General features: G+C 44.8%; 2 protein-coding genes across 2 annotated transcripts in view; both read right to left on the bottom strand.

The window, feature by feature from the left end:
* Window positions 1–267: 267 nt before the first annotated feature.
* Window positions 268–18,536, bottom strand: part of LOC136058685 (transmembrane protein 14C-like) — a 31,070-nt gene continuing 12,801 nt past the window's right edge. Inside the window, exons 2-5 of the mRNA XM_065752343.1 lie at window positions 2,504–2,583; window positions 2,214–2,315; window positions 772–856; window positions 268–412 (exon numbers count right to left, since the gene is read on the bottom strand). Coding sequence (XP_065608415.1) covers window positions 355–412; window positions 772–856; window positions 2,214–2,315; window positions 2,504–2,579 — 321 coding nt within the window. The 5' untranslated portion in view covers window positions 2,580–2,583 and the 3' untranslated portion in view covers window positions 268–354. The remainder of the gene's footprint in view (window positions 413–771; window positions 857–2,213; window positions 2,316–2,503; window positions 2,584–18,536) is intronic.
* Window positions 3,117–15,056, bottom strand: GCNT2 (glucosaminyl (N-acetyl) transferase 2 (I blood group)). The gene is made up of 3 exons (XM_065752484.1): window positions 13,989–15,056; window positions 4,718–4,810; window positions 3,117–3,681 (listed from the first exon to the last, which is right to left on the bottom strand). The coding sequence occupies exons 1-3, from the start codon at window positions 14,911–14,913 to the stop codon at window positions 3,491–3,493; spliced, it is 1,209 nt and encodes a 402-aa protein (XP_065608556.1). The 5' UTR covers window positions 14,914–15,056; the 3' UTR covers window positions 3,117–3,490.

Here is an 18,536-nt window from a genome sequence, read left to right as displayed (position 1 = left end):
TTCAGCAGTCTGTTGAATTTAGAAGGACAAGTCCAGATGTATGTTTAAGCTTCATTCCTGCAGCTGCCTGCACACAAGTGCCAAGAGGTCTTTGCATACAGTAAACTGCAGGGTCAAAGCTGAACTAATACTACACTCATTTTCCTGCTTCACAGTGCAGCTGTTGAGACAAATACCACCTTGGAAGATAGAACAAGGGCTCTCAATTTCTCTCATTTAAAGACATAACCCATACGCATAAGGATATGAACAGTGCACAGACAGCAGTGTCGGTTACATTTTTTGTATAGTGCATTCAGGCAGTGGCATTTTCAGGCTTCTTAATCATGTATCTTCAAGTGGCTTCGTGTATACTTATGGCTCAAGTGGCTTTTCCATGATCTGCAACCCAAGTCGTCCAACCATCAGTAAACTGTTGAACAGAATATTTGTTAAAAGAAAGAAAGACAGAAAAATCAAAAGAGAGGGAAGGGGAGAATTCCCAAAGAACAACACAGAAGGAAACACTGACATGACTAACTTAGCTAGGCTACAACAGAAGATTTCATTTTTCACAGAACTTAGCAGGTAACAAACATTATCACAGGATTACCAAGGTTGGAAAAGACCTCCAAGATCATCCAGTCCAACTGTCCACCTGCCACCCATATTTCCCACTAAACCACATCCCTCAGTACAACATCTACACGTTTCTTGAACACAATATAATCTGTGTATAAGTTAAATAAAACACTTATTCAAAATACGGACAAGAAGAGAAGATGTGACTACCTGGCACCAGCAATGAGCCCAGGCATTGCTTTTCTGGAGTTGTAAAATCTCATCCCCATGACAGCAGACAAGGTTCCAGATGCCACTGATAAAAGAGAAGCTCAGTCAGAATGGTTTCAGGGAAGCGGGTCTGAAGTGCCAGTGCAGCACTACGATGCCGTTACACACTTCTCAGTGCCAACAGCCCTATGTGTCCCTCCTCCCCACAAAAGCAAATATTTTACTTATTTTGGTGAAACAGCAGAGCAGTTGTAAGCTTTGTGGCAGTTCTGGTAAGCCTGCTCCACTGTTTGTTACGAGTAGATCTAATGAGCTAAGAACACCACCTAATCACCCCATAACCTCTACTGCTCTGTGCAAATCACTAGCACTCCCTCGATTTCTGCTTATTTGCACAATAAGGATTATTTTCTGGAATACATATAGCCTAAAAACTGACAGAAAGATAGGGTGGTGGAAAAGATCACTATGTGGGAGCCAAATATTACTACATTTCCTATTTGATGTAGTTTGAGCAATCTAAATCTCAGCTGGAGTCACAACTGCAAATCACAGGAGGTTGGAGAGAAATAGTCACAGAACAATGATAGTAGAATGGTTTGAGTTGGAAGGGACCTTTAAGACCATCTCATTTGAATCTCCTACTACAGGCAGGGACACCTCCCACTGGAGCAGGCTGCTCAAAGCCCCATCCAGCCTGGCCTTGAATGCCTCCAGGGTGGAAGCATCCACAACCTCACTGGGCAGCCTGTTCCAGTGTCTCACTGCCTCCACAGTAAAGAATCTCTTCCTAATGTCTAATCTAAGTCTACTCTCTTACAGCTTAAAACCATTTCCCCTTGTTCTGCACTACCTGCCCTTATAAAATAGACTAAGACAAATAAGGAATTACACTAGGGTTATGATACCATACTGTGTTCAAGAGGCCCACATCACCTACGTCCAAAAGTCAGGAAGTACAGAAGCAGCTTAACTTACTCTCACTATGTTGCCTAAAACCTAGTGCAGGAGATGCACAACCATTCCCACCACACACCACACTGGAAGAGAGGGTGCACAAACAGAAGCTGTGCTTCACGTTGAGCTGCATGTTGCACCTCATTTTTTACTAACCACACAGTTCAGTCCTCTGCAGGACTTGCAGATCCCACAAAGCCCTTCAGTGCAATGCATGATAAAGTCCTGTTGTTTGTCAATTGCCTTAAGCCCCTATAACATCTGAATGATAATAACACTTTGACGTGGTTATAGAGCTGTAAGAGGCTAACCTAGTGCCCAAAGGTGAGAGCAATTCTTCAAAGGATTATCTAATATCCAGTAACTACTGTACGCAATAAAGCTGGGACAAACAATAGAGAACAGTTCGTTCCCTCCTTTCCTTTGTAGATTTGAGACTTACTCCCGCAGTGGTCAGGTTTAACGCTCGGGTGCCAAGCACTTACCAAGAGAAAGCCACACGTTCTTCGGGTCTTTGGACTGCTGGTAGGCACCCAGCCCCGCCAGGCCACCAAAGAGAAGGCCGGCAGCGAGAGACGGCACGCTGCCTTAGAGAAAGAAAACAATATCAGTCACGATATCAATCACAACCCGCATTCATTCTGCGCTCAGCAAGACACCATGCAGCACCCTATCCCGACGCGGGCAGCCAGCCAACCCTTTTAAAGGGCAAAACCCCACGCTCCGGCCCTTCCCACCACACTCACACACACAGCAGCACTGACTGTAGCCCTACCTGCCCTGGCGTAGCCGATGATGCCCCCGGAGGCCACCAGCGCCGCGTACCCGAAGCCGACCCAGTCGTACTCCATGTGCAGCGCCCCGGGCAGCAGACGAGCGGCCCGCCCTGACCTTGCGGCCGCGCTTCCCGGAGTGCCGCGGGGCGGAGCGGCGCCTCCGCCGACTTCCGGCCGCCGCCAGAGGACGGTGGTCCGCTTGCGTGTGTGTAATCCCGCCGCTCGTGAGGCAGCCTCGCTCGAGCACAGCACACCCAGCTCGTGCTGCCCCAGCACTGCTGGACGAGTCATCCAACATTGCTTCTAAAACACCTCGTAAACACAGCCTGTCATCCCTACAGGAAGAACCGTTCAACTTTGCTTCGTTGTTTTAGGACACAACGACTGATAGCCAGCAGAAGATAATAGTTACAGCTACGCTGAAATATTGCTGAGCGCTGATTTTTCTCTTCACCATGTCTAACCTGTTGAGACTGCGTGCTGCAGGGTGAGGGAGACTTGGGAAGGAATATCTGCTCAGCCTCCCTCTATCGGCCGTTATTGGGAAGCAAAAACAAGGCTGTGAAACCGTAAACCTCAATGTTAAGTATGTGTATTAACCACTCCACGTGTTTTGCTTGTCTTTGGCGTGTAAGAACTCCCAGGAACGTCCAATAATTCTGTAAACATTTTAATAGAAACAGATAGCAATATCGGTGTCGCAAGACAAAAGTGAGGGCTGGACAACATTAAAACAGCAAACATGCAAACAGGGAAACTGCAAAAGGAGCTGTGCCCTTCTGCTTCTTTTGAGATCTCTCTCAGTTTGGCCTCTGAACATGAAGTGAAAAGTTAAACCTGCAAACAGTGAGACAAGCTGATCTGAGCCACGCATCATAAAGAAACCTGTTGGGTAAATGTGTGCCTCCAGCAAGGCAGAAATCAGATATATATATATTTGCTGTAATTCTGACCACTTCTGTTGACATATCCCAGGTTTTCACTACCTAGAAATACCAGTTTGGTTCCACCTGAACCTCACTCTGTGCCAGGGTTCTCTGTCGATGTCTCAGCTCCAGGCATTCCACAGTCAGCGGGTATGTTCTGAGCTCAAACTTATTTGCAAACATACAAGTGGAGTTAAAAAGCCACTTGAGGTCACCTGTTCCATATACACAAATGCCTCTGACATAATGGCCTGCCAAATTAAAAAGAAATAAAAAAAGAAATGTCAGAACGCGGTTTTCTTTCCACAGGCATGCTTAAGGATCCAAAACTTTATTTGGATACGTTTTATCTGCAAAGCCACTATAAATAATCTACATGACATCCTAGAAGGCTTGCTAGACACACAGTGTGAATAAGCATGAACAACAGAATGACATGAAGAAAGTTACGTGTGAACAAATAATAAGGATAATTCTTGAGTATACCAGAAAAGAAGTTTAATTACTTGAGACTCTAAGACAAGAGCAAGACACAGAAGGAATTTCCCCATTTTGCTGTCAGTGAAGAGGAACTGATCCTTTCACTTAGGCAAGATTTTCCACTAAATAATTCAGGTTGACACTGGTGCAATGTCACTTATTCTGGTGCAGTCATGATGCTGTGAAATCCTCAACACAAACAATGGATTAAAAGTTCATGAAATAAAGTTTGTATTCCATTTTCCTCTCATTTTTTTATGGGAGTAGTAGCATCATATGAAATACAAATCAGTAACCAAAACAAATTGAGCATGCCATAGAGATTATAACTCACTAATGTTATGTCATGAAGCAATATGAAACAGGAGAACCTCAGCATTCAAAAATTGTCAGCTTGCAGCTCCTAAAATTCCTTACCACTGTGGCACCAGCAGGCACCAGTGGTTCTGTGTCTCCACACAGGGAGTTGCAACTATACATGGGCTATTCCCTCCCACACACAACGTGATTCCCCAACAAGAAATCAGTCAGCTAACTCTTGTGAGCTTTAAGCATTGCCAAATACCCTCCTTTCCAAAGAGGGTGTACTCTATGAAAGTTCCTGATGAAGTAGTAACTGTTCCAGCTTTCTTGATGCTTACTTTATGCAGCTACTGTCATTCACAAGCTAAGGTGAAAGGAAAATCTTCCAGTGCCTTATCTCTGTCTAAGGGCTGACTTGCATTATGATTAGAGGCTACAGAAAAAAGTCAAATGTTTTTCACCAGAGGAACAGGAAGAAGAAATGAGGAAGAACGTATACATTACCATGACAACCTCCATGGATGTCTTCCATATCAATCCACTTCACTGCTTTCAGGTCACCCTCCCATGATGCATTGGGCATAGACCCAGGGACACCTGCAGTTAAGTAACAGAAAACAATGTCATCAATCTTCTGAACGTCTGTGTGTTTGGTTTTATATCTGCTCCCTAGGATCTCTCTCCATGGAACTGGGATTAAATGCAAAGTTGTACGCATCAATCAACACCTGGCTTCTGTTTGTTGCAAAGTTTCCTCACTGAAAGCAGCTTTCATACCGTGACCAAGATGACAACACAGGGACATATATAACCACCTGAGAAACAAAACTCCTTCGCTGCAACATCCTCAGTATGATCCTGCATGCATAAAGAGCAGGCAGGTCACCTTCAGAACCAGTACTGCCCTCCTAGTGCTGTTTGAGCACCAGGCCACTGACACGTAACAGAATACAAAGTTGTGGTAGGTACTTCAAGAATCTTTGTGTTAAGTCCTTTATAACATCCAACGTAAGTGATTAAGGGGGAAATACTAAGCACTCAGAGTATGGTATTTGCTGAAGAGTAGACATACAACACATAGGCAACATGTAGGCAACAGCTGCAAGTTACGGGAATTTCAGTACCTTCAATCCCAGGCTGTAACAAACAGACCACTGCCATGGGAGAAAACCTTTACCTCTGAACACAAGAGCTGGCTGGATAGTAACAGCTAGGAAAACCTCTGCACCTGGTCTGCACTGCAGTATCATACAAAGGTCAGCAACAGAAACTTGCCAGTGTACAAACCACTTCACTAAGAAAAGTTGGAAAAGCACCAGCTTCTCACTGTAACACAAACACCTGGCTATAATTTATTTGCCCAGTTGAGGAAAAAAAAGCTCAACGTATTGTACTCTGCACTGCCCAGTGAGTAATGACCATAGTGTTGCACCTGAGTTATCAAATGGCAGAAGAGGCAATATCCAGGGGAGCCAGAAGCATGCCAGCAGGTACAAAAGAAAACAGTTGCTGTTTTTGTGTTCTCTTAATGAGGCTGAAAATGGGTGTAATGCAATGGAAAGCACAGCAATGACAACAGGGCAGCAAGGTCATAGGCTGCAGCAAGGGAAGGTTTGTTCAAACACAACAGCCACAGAAATAAGGGAGAGAAACTGCTTAACTTCAAAAGACATCAGACATGCAGGAATCACCAGCAGTACACCCTTGCCTCTATTGCCAACCTTTAAATGAGGTCTGGGAAGGGGTAGATCCTGGCTCCACACCCGTCTGGTCACTCAGGTGTATTGCATGCCCCTGTGCTCCCCTGGGTTGGCCCTGCCTCCCCACCATGTGCTCAATCACTGGTTCAAGCCATGACTTAGCATTTCCACTACAAGAGGAATAGAGTAACTTGCTCGAGTGCAAAGAGTTCAGCGTTATAACTGAGGAGTACTTACAACTCAAGAGCTTTCACAGATGCAGAACAAGTAACAGCACTGACTGGTAGTACTGGTCAGGAAGGATACGATTTGCATCACCTCGGGTGCTCCCCATGCACCATGAGGCAGCTGCAAGCTGCAGCTCCCTCCCCTGGGAGCCTCTTAGGTAGCAGTAATGTTATTATCATTCATAAAGACTAATAACCTCTGGTTATCTATAAGCTGCAATTAATTTAACTGTGTAACTAAAGCAACAGTTAAACTGAACTGCTAAACTGTTTCAAGTGCTTTTTTTTCCATTTTTTTTTTTTTAATATGGATGCTCACAGACTTTTATTCCTATGTCCTCCTATTTTCCTTTTTAAGGAAGCAATTGTTTGAATGGCAGAGAAGGAACCCTGAAGCTTTTTATGGAATTATCTATAATGATTTTTGCATTATTAACCATCATTTCTGCTGACTCCATATACCACAAGCAAGGCAAGTTTCCTCAGTTCACAGCAAGCCTTTTAGAGCTTGAACAAAACACAGAACAGCCTTGTTTTGGAAATATAGGACCCATGCTCATCAAATGCAATTTTAAGAGAAATAAAACAGACATTTTAATCGCCACTTCTGACCTCCTTCTTTAAGAGCAATTAGCCCTCTTTCTGACTTTCATAGTGTCATTTGAATTGTGAATTAAACTAGATGGTTCCTTTTAACTAGTTAATTGCCATCCTAACAGAGGTGATTTGCTAGTGGCTCTGTAAAGCACAATTTAAGATAGCAACAGGAGAACATTTAAGAAGCCACAGTGCTGAAATGGAAACTGAAAGGCTCATCACCCCAGTGTTGATGTTCTGTGAAAATTAAACAGGAAAGTACAGGAAGTTTCTGGGTTTTTTTGTTTCCTTCCCCAATGGCAATAAGCACAGTATCCTCACAGTTTCTGCAACCTAACAACTGTTTTACCTGTGAGCTTGAAGAGAGCACCATGAAGGACAAAAGTGAACCCAAAGGCACTGTATAATGTCAGTGGGGTTTTTGTTGTTATTCTGTTTGAGAAAGATTTGATAGGAGAAAAGTTAAGCATCAGTTTTTGGTTTTTATTTCACTTTGCTTCCTCTATTCTGGGTTTTTAACGATAGCGTGTTCCTCATAAGGTACAGGTAGAATGTTCCTTGTAATTAAGGAGAGCTGTTGGCAACTGCTATCATGGCTTCTTTATCAGATGCAAACAGACTGCTTGATCCAACAGCAGAACCACTGCAGTGGTTTTCTATAAACACACATACCTGCCAGCTGTAACCAGAATGTCAACATTATCAAATAAAATAACATGCCAAAATGAGATTTCCATTTCATAGGATGGCCTGGGTTGAAAAGGACCTGGAAGATCATCTGGTTTCAATCCCCCCGCTGTGGGCAGGGTCACCAAAAATTGGTCCGGGGAAGATTTAGATTAGACCTGAGGAAACATTTTTTTTCTGAAAGAGTGGTCAGGCACTGGAATGGCCTGCCTAGGGAGGTGGTTGAGGCACCATCCCTAGCGCTGTTCAAGAAGCGTTTAGATGAGATGCTGAGGGATTTGATTTAGTAGTTCAGTGGGTAGGGATGGTGATAGGAGGATGGTTGGACTAGATGATCTTGTAGGTCCTTTCCAACCTAATGAACCTATGAACCAATGAACTGATGAACCAACCACTAGGCCAGGCTGCCCAGAGCCATATCCAGCCTTGCCTTGAGCAACTCCTGGGATGGGGCATCCACATGTTATTCTTTTGCAGAAAGCATTAAAATAAAGACAACACTTTATAAAAGACAAAAAGAGACAGTGATGGCAGGGTACGTGCTCTTCAAATGGTCTGGGACATGTATTGTAATTCCAAATTAGAAACCTCTTCACAGGGGCTGTCAGTAAGCATGGTGTGAGGATGAACCTTGGAAAATGCTGACACTATGGGAAAGTAGAAAGATGACTTACAAATCAGGAACAACCTCAGGACATCCACAAACACAATGGGAGGCACTGCCTTCTAGGAATGCAAAACTACTGACTTCACATTATTCTCCAGCTCTCAAATTAAGTAAACTAGGCATTTTTGTATGCTAATTAAAGAGTAAGGAACAACGTAGCTCAGCACTAAAAAAAAAAAAAAAAGGGTTTACTGCATTTTCCTTGATATATTTGCTAAACCTTTACCAATTGATTTCATATTCAGAAGTTGTTCTTGGGACCTTTTTTATAAACCAGTTTGTCTGCAGAGTTATGCTGATGGTAAGCATTAATATAAACTAAGGTGTGAGCTCTTCACTCTACTTTTATTCAGCTCTCACCTCACGCGGCTTGGATCACACATGTATGTGACAGGAATTTGCAAGTACCTGCAGCAAAAAAAGTGAATTTCAAGCATGCACTAAGGGAAGGAATGAAATTGAAGGTACTGAAGGGGCTGACCCATTTTTTCAGTCAATTGTGGCTGTCTTCACAACCCACTGGTGCAGTTCTGGTGGTTGCAAAACACCACTAGGGAGGCAAAGCATGCTTCTCCACCCTGAGCAGCATCTCCTGTGTGCATAGCACTGTGCTGAGCTCATTTCCCTCAAAGACACAGGTTTGAAGGCAGGAAAAACACATTCTGGTTTTGAACATTGACCTCAACCACAGGACACAACAAAATATGCTTCTCAGCTAAGATTTTCCTTTTCTCTTTTTTTCTTTTTGCAATTTAAATCCCAATGAGAGTCAGTATGCATGCGCTGGCTCTAAGATGGAGTCCATTCCCTTTCTTTCTTGCACCACTACAAGGTATTATCAAGAAAGTCAAGAAACACTCAAGGCTTTAAGTGAGATATGCATTTATGGGTGAATACACACCCTCTCTTCTATGACCAAAGGTGAACAATCCCTGTACTGTAAGTTGGATCTGAAAATTCACAAGATATTACATGCAAATACACATGGGACTAAAGAGACAATATGGCAAAACAGAGTAATTCCTCAAGACATGGACTGGCCATTTCCATTCTTCAAGGACATCAGGAAGATCTTAACAGAGCTCAGACATCAATGAAGCCTGCTATAACCTAAGCCTATTTCAGTCCTGTGCCTTAGCCAGACAGGGTTACTGCTGCTGAGCAGAAAAGCACATCACTTCTCTGGACTCACCACACTGCCCACTTATAGATGCTATTCCCACCAGAAGACAGTGTGGCCAAGCGGAGAAATATTCAGGAATACAAATTCACAGTTGCTCAGTATGTCTTCCTTGGTTTGTCATTATTGTTGCTAACACAGGCTGTCACCCGTCAGGGTGATCTGCTGTATAAAACTGCAGGAGTGATGACAACCTTGTGGTGAACATCACTGAGAAATACCTCCATGGTGAAGAGAGCTGTGGTGACCACCAAAATCAGCTGGCTCTCTGCAATGGCAAGTTTGTGCTGTCAGACTGTTTTAGTGAGATTAGTACCAAAACCATCCCAAGATGCTCGATGGGACCTCACAGCGTACCTGGGATCCTGTTGAGCGTCACCCAGAAATGCTCATCGGGGCTGTAGGTGTCCTCAGACCACACCAGCAAATCGATGGCACGTGGATCCTCCAGCACAAACTTTACAAAGGGCCGGGTGACCGCAATGTACGCAGAACCAAAGTAGATGGTCAGGTTATGAGGAGGAGGAGCCTTGCGCACCTGGGGGGTGACCAGCCCTGAGACATTGCTCCCACCCTGCTCCCGGTGCATGAAGTGGGTGCGTGCGGTGATGTGTGCTGGTGGCAGCACTCCAGGGGTGATGTTCTTCCCTTTGTAGGTTTTCAGATGCTGGATGATCTCCCGGTTGGTCTTCAAGGGGAAGTCCTGCCCGCAGGCATTGAGCAGGTAGCGCCAGGGCACGGCCGAGGCCAGCAGGTCCCGCATGCAGTGCAGGTCAGCCCGCAGGCGGGACACACCGCCATAGACCACCCGCTCTGTGTGGGAGGCGAGGAAGGCATTGGGGAAGCAGCCCACCAGGCGCCGCACCGCTCGCTGCAAGGCTGCTGGTGCCTTGCCATCCACGTGGATGCAGTAGACATTTTGGGGCATGTAGATTGCCCTGAAGAGCCGCTCAAAGGTCTCAAACTCCTTGTGCAGGGTGATGATGTAAGCCAGGGGGAAGGCCGCCTCCTCAGCTGACAGCACCCGGGTGATGTACCGGCTGTAGTTCATGTACTCACTGCAGGAGGAGTCTCTAGGCGCAGGCTGCAGCAACCCATCCTGCAGCCTGGGAGCCTGCCGGGCCAGAAACTTGCCGCACACTTGCTCCAGTGTCATGCCCTCAGCAGAACCACCACCTCCTGCCCTGCTCCCTCCATGGTGCCTGAGCAGCATGGCAGCACCCAACAGTAGCACAGCCACCGTCAGAGCCACTGGCAGGCGACGTCTCTGCATGGCTGCCTGGTGCAGGCCCGGGGCCTCTGGGGTGGAGCTGCTGCTAAGCAGCAGGTTCTACGCCTGAGGGGCTGGGCTGCTAACGCCAGTTAGCAGCTCTGAGTCAGAAGAAGCTCTGAGTCTGTCCTAGTAGTTCCACCTGGGTTCTAGAACAGTGTATTTGGTTGGCAAGGGTGGGTTTTAAAATAAAGTCAAGATCGTTAAGCTTTAAAGCAGACCTCAGAACTTGCTGAGAAGGGAATTAAAACTCAGGTTTTAAACAAAGGTTTTGATTATGAGATCGCAACAGCTTTGCGGACTCGATAACAGTTACAGGAAAATCCCCCCCCCCCCCCCCTTTTTTTTTTTTTTAGTACTTTGTTTCTACAAGAAGTGTTTGCTCAAACAGGAAACCTCGTTGAAAGAATGGAGAATACAAATAAAAGAACAAGTGTTAGTTATATGAGTAATGCTGCAGACATAGGTACAAAATACTTCCTTCTAGAGAACATCACTTATTCAACTAGCATTGCTAACTAGAATCATACAGAAAGCTTCTGCCTTTCTGTCTACTTCTGTCTTTTGAAGGATGGGCATTCACAAAGGAAAGTAACAGTTCTGGGAGGCAAAACTCAACCACAATGGTACATTACTATGATGCACACACTGCTAAGAAGGTCATTCTCTCTAAAAACAATAGAGGAATTGAGAGTTGCCAAAGTAGTTTTGAATGTTTAAGTTGCTGTAGTGAGAAGGGTAAATTATGTATGGGGAGAGGGATGGAAACAACAACAAACCGCAGCAACAAAGTAGGTCTCTTTGCTGAAATTTCACTTCAGTTTATCTGCAGCAGTAATTCCAGAGCCAAATGAGATCTGACGGCTCTCAAGGAACATCTTGTTCACATCCCTTGGTTGTAGGTATGAGACAAGAAAAATAACAGAAAATTCTGGACAGTATTGCTAACAAGTTAATCAATCTCATTAGCCAATTCCTGGTTTTTAAATTTTTGTATGGCTGCTTGCTTGCAGAAAGAGAACTCCCATCTGCCTTAAGTGAGCCCTTAGCTTGACTCACAGCATTACCTGCCACATGCCTGCCATTACCTGAGGCATACTGTATGCCAACTGTCCTTATTTTTCTGTCCACTATTCAGCTCCCAGATGAAATCTTGCCATCAGGATGGTATAGACTTACTTGTGAAATCTGAGAGTGGTTTAAGACACTACTTGCTAATAAAACTATCCATCCTTTTCATTATATTCCTACCACTGACATACGAGCAGAAGTGACATAGGGAGAGTTTCTTTTTTTCTTCCCCTTTCTGGGACACGTACTCACAGCAGCAAGTTTGTTGCAGAAACGAGGAATAAAAGCAATTCTGGCCTGGCATTTTCTCTGCAACCCCCCCAGCTCTCCTTATACCAGGTGACCGTTCACCAACTCTGTGGAAGGATGAACATGACTAAGGGAGGTCCCAGTGTTGGGCCTTCCAGGACAGCTGTCAGTCTGCCTGTTTTGAGCAAAGATCTAGAAGCAAAGGCTTTCTTATCAGGCACTTTTCTTTCAAGAGCGGCTGATCTTTAAATTCATAAGTTTTGTTTGTATGTTTTCTCATGTAAGGCTGAAGAGGAGTGAAAGAGCAGAGATCTCCTCTAAAGAGTCCAATGGAGGGCCAAAAAGATGATAAAGGGTGTGGAGCGCTTCTCTTATGAGGAAAGGCCAAGAGACCTCGGTCTGTTCAGCATTGGAAAAAGAAGACTCAGAGGGGATATGATCCAGATCTATAAATATCTAAGGAGAGGGAGGCAAAGGGACGAGGCTGGACTCTTCTCTGCAGTGTGTGGTGATAGGATGAGGGGAAATGGTCATAAACAGAAGCATAGGAAGTTCTGCACAAATGTGTGTGGGAACTTCTTCCCAGTGCAGTGACGGAGCACTGGCACAGCTGCACAGAGAGGTGGTGGAGTCTCCTTCTCTGGAGATGTTCCAGGCCCACCTGGACGCCTACCTGTGCAACCTGGGCTAGGGAGCTGCTTTGGCGGGGGGTTGGACTCAGTGATCTCTGGAGGTCCCTTCCAACCCCCACAATTCTGTGATTCTGTGCTGTGTGTAAGGAGGCACGCCAAATCCCACACCATACATATGGGCAGCACTGCAGAAAGTGCTTTCAGCCAGGCTTACTATCATTTCAAGAGGAAGGTCTGGCTTCCTCTTCTCCCTTCCTTCCTATTTTCCTCTGCTTTTTGCCCATGTCTCTGTGTTTCTCCCTTCTATTCTTGCTCTGACTTCAGTGCTGAATGGATTCTTCCAAGTCTGTTCAACTCACCCACTCAGAAAGAAAGTACATTGCTTTCCCTCAGGGCTAGTAGGTTAAACTTTCAAGGCTCCTGGCACAGAAGGGAGAAAGAAATGATGAGCAGGAAGCAGGAAGAAATTTCCTCTTTTAGGGGCAATGAAGATTTAGAGCTCACTCTTAGTAAAAAAAAAAGGCAGATTAATATGTTATCATTAAGACGTTTTAGGTATCTCTTGGACCTCTATGTATTAGCAGTGCAGAACTCCCACTTGCACCTGGCATGTTGAAGTCACCCAAAAGGTCAAGGGTGGTTGATCTAGAAGTATATCATAGGTCCTTAATGAATTATTCATCAGTCATCATCTTGGCTGCATGGCCTATAACAGACTCCCACAGTGATATCTGCTTTATTTGCTCAGAGGCTCCCAACCATGCAAATACCAGCTACAAGCTCAGTGCAGCCCAGCCCCTCCCCTCACACACAGCCACTCCCAGCATCACCTACCCTGCCTGTCCCTGCTGAAGGGCTCAGTGCTGTCCATCATGACATACAAGTTACAGGGCTGTGCCCACCAGATTTTGATAATGCCAATGATATCATGACTCTGGGACTGAGCCAAGCCTTCTGGTTCCTCTTGTTTATTCCTCATGCTCTGTGCATTGGTGTAGAAACATTTCAGATTTCTTTCCTTTTACCCAGCACATCAAGAGCAGACTGAAGGATCTCACTAGCATGCAGTCTCTCAAATTTTGGCATGCCATCTCATAGCTTATTATTGAGAAGTCTGGTTTTCTCTCTTTCCCCCTTCAAACCTAGTTCAAAGCTCTATCAATCAGCCCTGTTAATTCCTGTGCAGAAATCCTTTTCCCCCCTCTGAGAAAGGTGTATCCCATCAGGCACCAGCAGTCCTGGTGTTGTGTAGGTCATCTCATGATGGAGAAATCCAAAACTGTGTCAGTGATACCAACCTCAGAGCCACGTGTGGATCAGCTGGGTTTGCCTGTTCCTTTCTGTACTGTTTCCAGAAACTGGTAGGGTAATTCTAGGATTCTATTCAATGATAGAGACTTAATTAAAAGTCAGCCTGAAGTACACATGTACGTTGTGTGCAAACCGATGAATGTAGGCATCTATCTTCAGAAAAAGAAACAAAAGCTGTACTCACCTGGGATCCTGTTGAGTGTCACCCAGAAGTGCTCATCAGGGCTGTAGGTGTCCTCAGACCACGCCAGCAAATCAATGGCACGCAGGTCCTGCAGCACGAACTCCACGAAGGGCCTGGTGACCGCAATGTACGCGGAACCAAAGTAAATGGTCAGGTTGTGTGGCGGGGGAGCCTTGTGCACGAATGTCGGCAGCATAAAGGAAAAGAAAGAATATAATTGCTCCTGGTGCACATACTTCGTGCGTGCGGTGATGTGTGCTGGTGGCAGTACTCCAGGGGTGATGTTCTTCCCTTTGTAGGTTTTCAGATGCTGGATGATCTCCCGGTTGGTCTTCAAGGGGAAGTCCTGCCCGCAGGCATTGAGCAGGTAGCGCCAGGGCACGGCCGAGGCCAGCAGGTCCCGCATGCAGTGCAGGTCAGCCCGCAGGCGGGACACACCGCCATAGACCACCCGCTCTGTGTGGGAGGCGAGGAAGGCATTGGGGAAGCAGCCCACCAGGCGCCGCACCGCTCGCTGCAAGGCTGCTGGTGCCTTGCCATCCACGTGGATGCAGTAGACATTTTGGGGCATGTAGATTGCCCTGAAGAGCCGCTCAAAGGTCTCAAACTCCTTGTGCAGGGTGATGATGTAAGCCAGGGGGAAGGCCGCCTCCTCAGCTGACAGCACCCGGGTGATATAGCGATTCTGTGTGATGTACTCAGTGCAATTGAATTTTCCAAAGGATGTTTTTAAAGCATTTTCCTTCAGAAAGGACACTTCATCTTCAATAAGTGCTTTACAGTCTTCTACTAAAGTTGAACTCACTGAGAACTTGAGCCTCCTGAGAGATTTTTGTGCACATCTATTAATGGCATAGAAAACAAATGGAAGGGAACCACTGAGGATCAGGACAGCAAAGAAGCAATATCTGAGTACACTCATCATTGCTTGGAAAAAAAAGTCTCACGTGAAACCCTACAAGATCAGATCAGACACTCCAAAGGGCTCATTTCACTCTCTGTTTATGGTTCCTGCTGGAGAACGCATGCATCAGGTCAGTGCATAAAATCCACCTTAATTTTATCTAGTTCTGTGGGAGTGCTATAAGTAGAGGACATCTTGTTGATAGACATTCCTCCACAGCACCCTAAAAATTAAACAGATATATTACATAATTACTGACTTGGCATTCACTTCCACATTCTTTGTTATCTCTGAATACAATTTGTGGCTTTGCTCTTAATTTCCCCCTCTCCTCCCTCCTTTAAAGAATTAGATGCCCATGAAACACCTATGTGTGCAATATGACAGAAAAAAACTCACACGTACTTCTTGCATAACTGATTTTTTTTTATTTACATGAACTTTTTTCTATCCAAGATTCATCAATCACTGCTGCTTGAAAATTATGAAAGGTTTGTGCAGCACACCATGCTACCATGTACGCCTACCAACACTTGTTTGCATAAAGTAGAAGCTTTTTGCCTCTGTGTAGAATTTTATCAGGACAATACTAAAACAATATTCTTCTTCATTTGTAAATTTGAAACCTGCACATTTTTTTTCTGTGTCATGGATGATTTGTTTTGAGCTCCTGGCTTACACACATCACAAGGAATCAGGCTGGGAGAACCTACTATTGAAACTATTTAAGCTAACCATAGGATTCCTAGGAAGATATTCTTGTTTCTAAGAGCCATGCATGCATCAGGTACAATGCTGTGCTCGTGCACTGAGAGACTGTGATATGGCTCAGCCTGAGGTGAAGTGATTGATAACTCTCTTTTCCAACTGTGAGTCTGTTAATGTTGATCTCCTGACATATAACAGAACATCTAGGGGGATTTAAGCTTTTTCCAACATCATGTCATTTTGAAGCAACATCAAATAACACTGCAACAATGTCACATTGTCTGAGATTGCACCAATAAATGCTTTGATTGGTCAATACAATGTGCTACAATGCAAAGGTGGAAATACCATCCAACTCACGCAGACAGGCTATCTCAAGCACTGGTAGATTCTTCTTGGTGCCCTTTGGGGCTCTTTCCTCCCATCCTGACCCCAAACACTCAGTTCAAAGCTACTGAAAACTGCAGTGGCTTCAGCCCCATCAGGTACCGCATAAGCTGTAATGAGAGGAGCACAGAAGATACTTGTGAGGACTTGTGCCCAGAATGTCCCTCAAAAGGTTCACTAAGGCAGGACATTGGACAGAACTTGAAGTGAAGCTTGCCCAGGGATGGCAGGCAGCAGATTCTTCAAGAGCAACATCTCACTGGGGAGTCAACAAGTATGAGTAGGAGCAGCCATGGTCATGATGGGCTTCTTCCGGTGCAGTCATCTTCACCAACACCAACATCTTTTGTTGGAAGAAGGAGGACTGCTGTGATGGAGCCAAGGGGCTGGAATGGAGGTGTGTAAAGTCCAAGGCAATAATGGAGAACTGCCAGGCACTGCCACGAAGTCAACTGGAAAATGCCATCACAGCCCAACAGTACATCTTGTTAAGAGAGGATTCAAAGAGGTAAGCACTGAGCTAACATCATTGTCCAGCTCTAACAAGGAAATGTACAGCAAATATCACCATGAAGAAAAATCACGTCTCACCTCAGTAACTAGTGAATGCTGACCTGGGGTGCACAGACCTGCCCAGAATGCTTCAAAATACTGCTACTTTCTAATAATTTGTTATAGGAATGAACACACACAGATACCTTAGTATTACAAACTGGGAGAAGTTGTCAATCATCCTGTGGGAGTAAGGATTTCCTTGGGGATGTCTCAGTTTAGGGCAGAGAGCTCAGGCAACTTTTCCAAAATATCAAATGTTGTGATCCTGCAAAGTATTTGGATTCTGCCAACTCAGCCCACGTGCTTCTAAAAGAGGAAGAACTATGTATATATATGTATACGTGTAAACTTACATATATATGCGTGTGTGTATGTGTCTAAGAATATAGACATGTTCACTCCTAGATGTTGAATTTCACACTACTATTATGGTCTGCAGCAAACAAATAAGCTACACGGAAAAAAAGAAGAGATAGACCTGCTTGTCATAGGAGTGAACTAATCTTTTTCTTGCCTTTCAGCAAAGAAGACTAACCATGATCATTTGGTACTAACCAGCCTTGGTACCATGCCTGATGCTACTTAATCATGGCACCTTGATGCTTCAGCATGATGATTATTTAAAAATCTGAAAACATACATGCAAATAAATATTGTAGAAATCCAGGCTATCAAAAGTATTTGTTTTGTCTTGTTTTTGCTTTGTTTGTTTCATTTTTACTTTTAGCTGGTTCTACCTTATGAAGATTCCTCTGAAATAATAGTTACATCTTGGGTTATAGGCAGAAATCAGACACATGTTCATTAACACAGGGAAGAAGGAAACAAAGTAGAGCATACAACCCACACGAGCAACCACAGTGGAAAAACTACTGATGTGTTCATGCAAAGTTCATATGCAAGGAGCAGCCAAACCTCATAAACGTAAATCTGTTGGCATTAACGCAAATACCAGAGAGAGAGCAACACGGCAGCCAGAGACCTCATGATATCTATGGTTTCTCTTGGCGTGGGTTGTATTTGACCTTGACATATTTTGAATGCTAAAACAGAGTTACTGGGCAGAAGAGATCAACTTTACCATGCTTTTCCACTGAGGCTGTGTAGGAGGAGTCTGTGCTGGTAGAACTAAATCTGTTGCTGGATGAGATCTGCAGTGCAGCTTCTTTTTATCATTCCCTGGACCTTTATTATGGCCATTCTCATTGCAGAGTTAGAGAAGATTTTAGTACAGTTCACACAGAGGAAACACACTCAACAGTAAGATTAGCTATTGCAATGACTTCCCTAGAGATAAATGGGAACAAACCTTTCCAGTCAACAAGAGTTTTTATCCTAGGAATATAGTTAGCACTTAGTAAACTGCTTCTGGCTTAATCAATATTGGTAATTGGTTTCAGCTAATCTGCCAGCAAATTAAAAAGCAAGGTACATGGGCTTTGCACATCGTGGTTGCAAACTCCTATTTGGCCCTGGTTATTAGTGACAACATTACGTATTTTACATCTGTTTGGGGCTCCTTGGCATTTCCTATTCTATTGTTAGGACAGACACTGAGCCTGAGCTAGAAGGTGTGTATCTACAGTGTGACACAGGACACGAGGAGTGCAGCAGAGTAGTTGGAGTTTCTTTCCATCTGTCCTCTTCTGCTCTCCCTTCTCTGCAGTTCAGAGCAGTCCCAGGCATTCCCACCCATGCCAGCCAGCAATAATATGGCTGTTCAAAGAGAAGAAAACGCAGACCTACCTGAAAAGGAGCTCCCAGGCAGGCACAGGGCTGACACCGGACAGTCACATCGCTGCAGCGCTTGCAGAGAGTGGGAGGAGAGATGAAGTGACACATCAAGGGAAATGCTAGCTCAGATCACATGGTTCACTAAAACTATCAATCTAATCACACACAGCCCATGAACACATCTGTCTACACAAACAGCAAAGGCCAGACAGCATGCTGTCGCATCTGATATCATCTTGCTGTGCTCCCAGGCTTAAACA

Source organism: Cyrtonyx montezumae, unplaced genomic scaffold, assembly GCF_038088225.1.
Source record: "Cyrtonyx montezumae isolate F1298 unplaced genomic scaffold, pur_monq_1.0 scaffold_8, whole genome shotgun sequence".
Lineage (NCBI taxonomy): Eukaryota > Metazoa > Chordata > Aves > Galliformes > Odontophoridae > Cyrtonyx > Cyrtonyx montezumae.
This window is presented reverse-complemented; position numbering and strand designations above follow the sequence as displayed.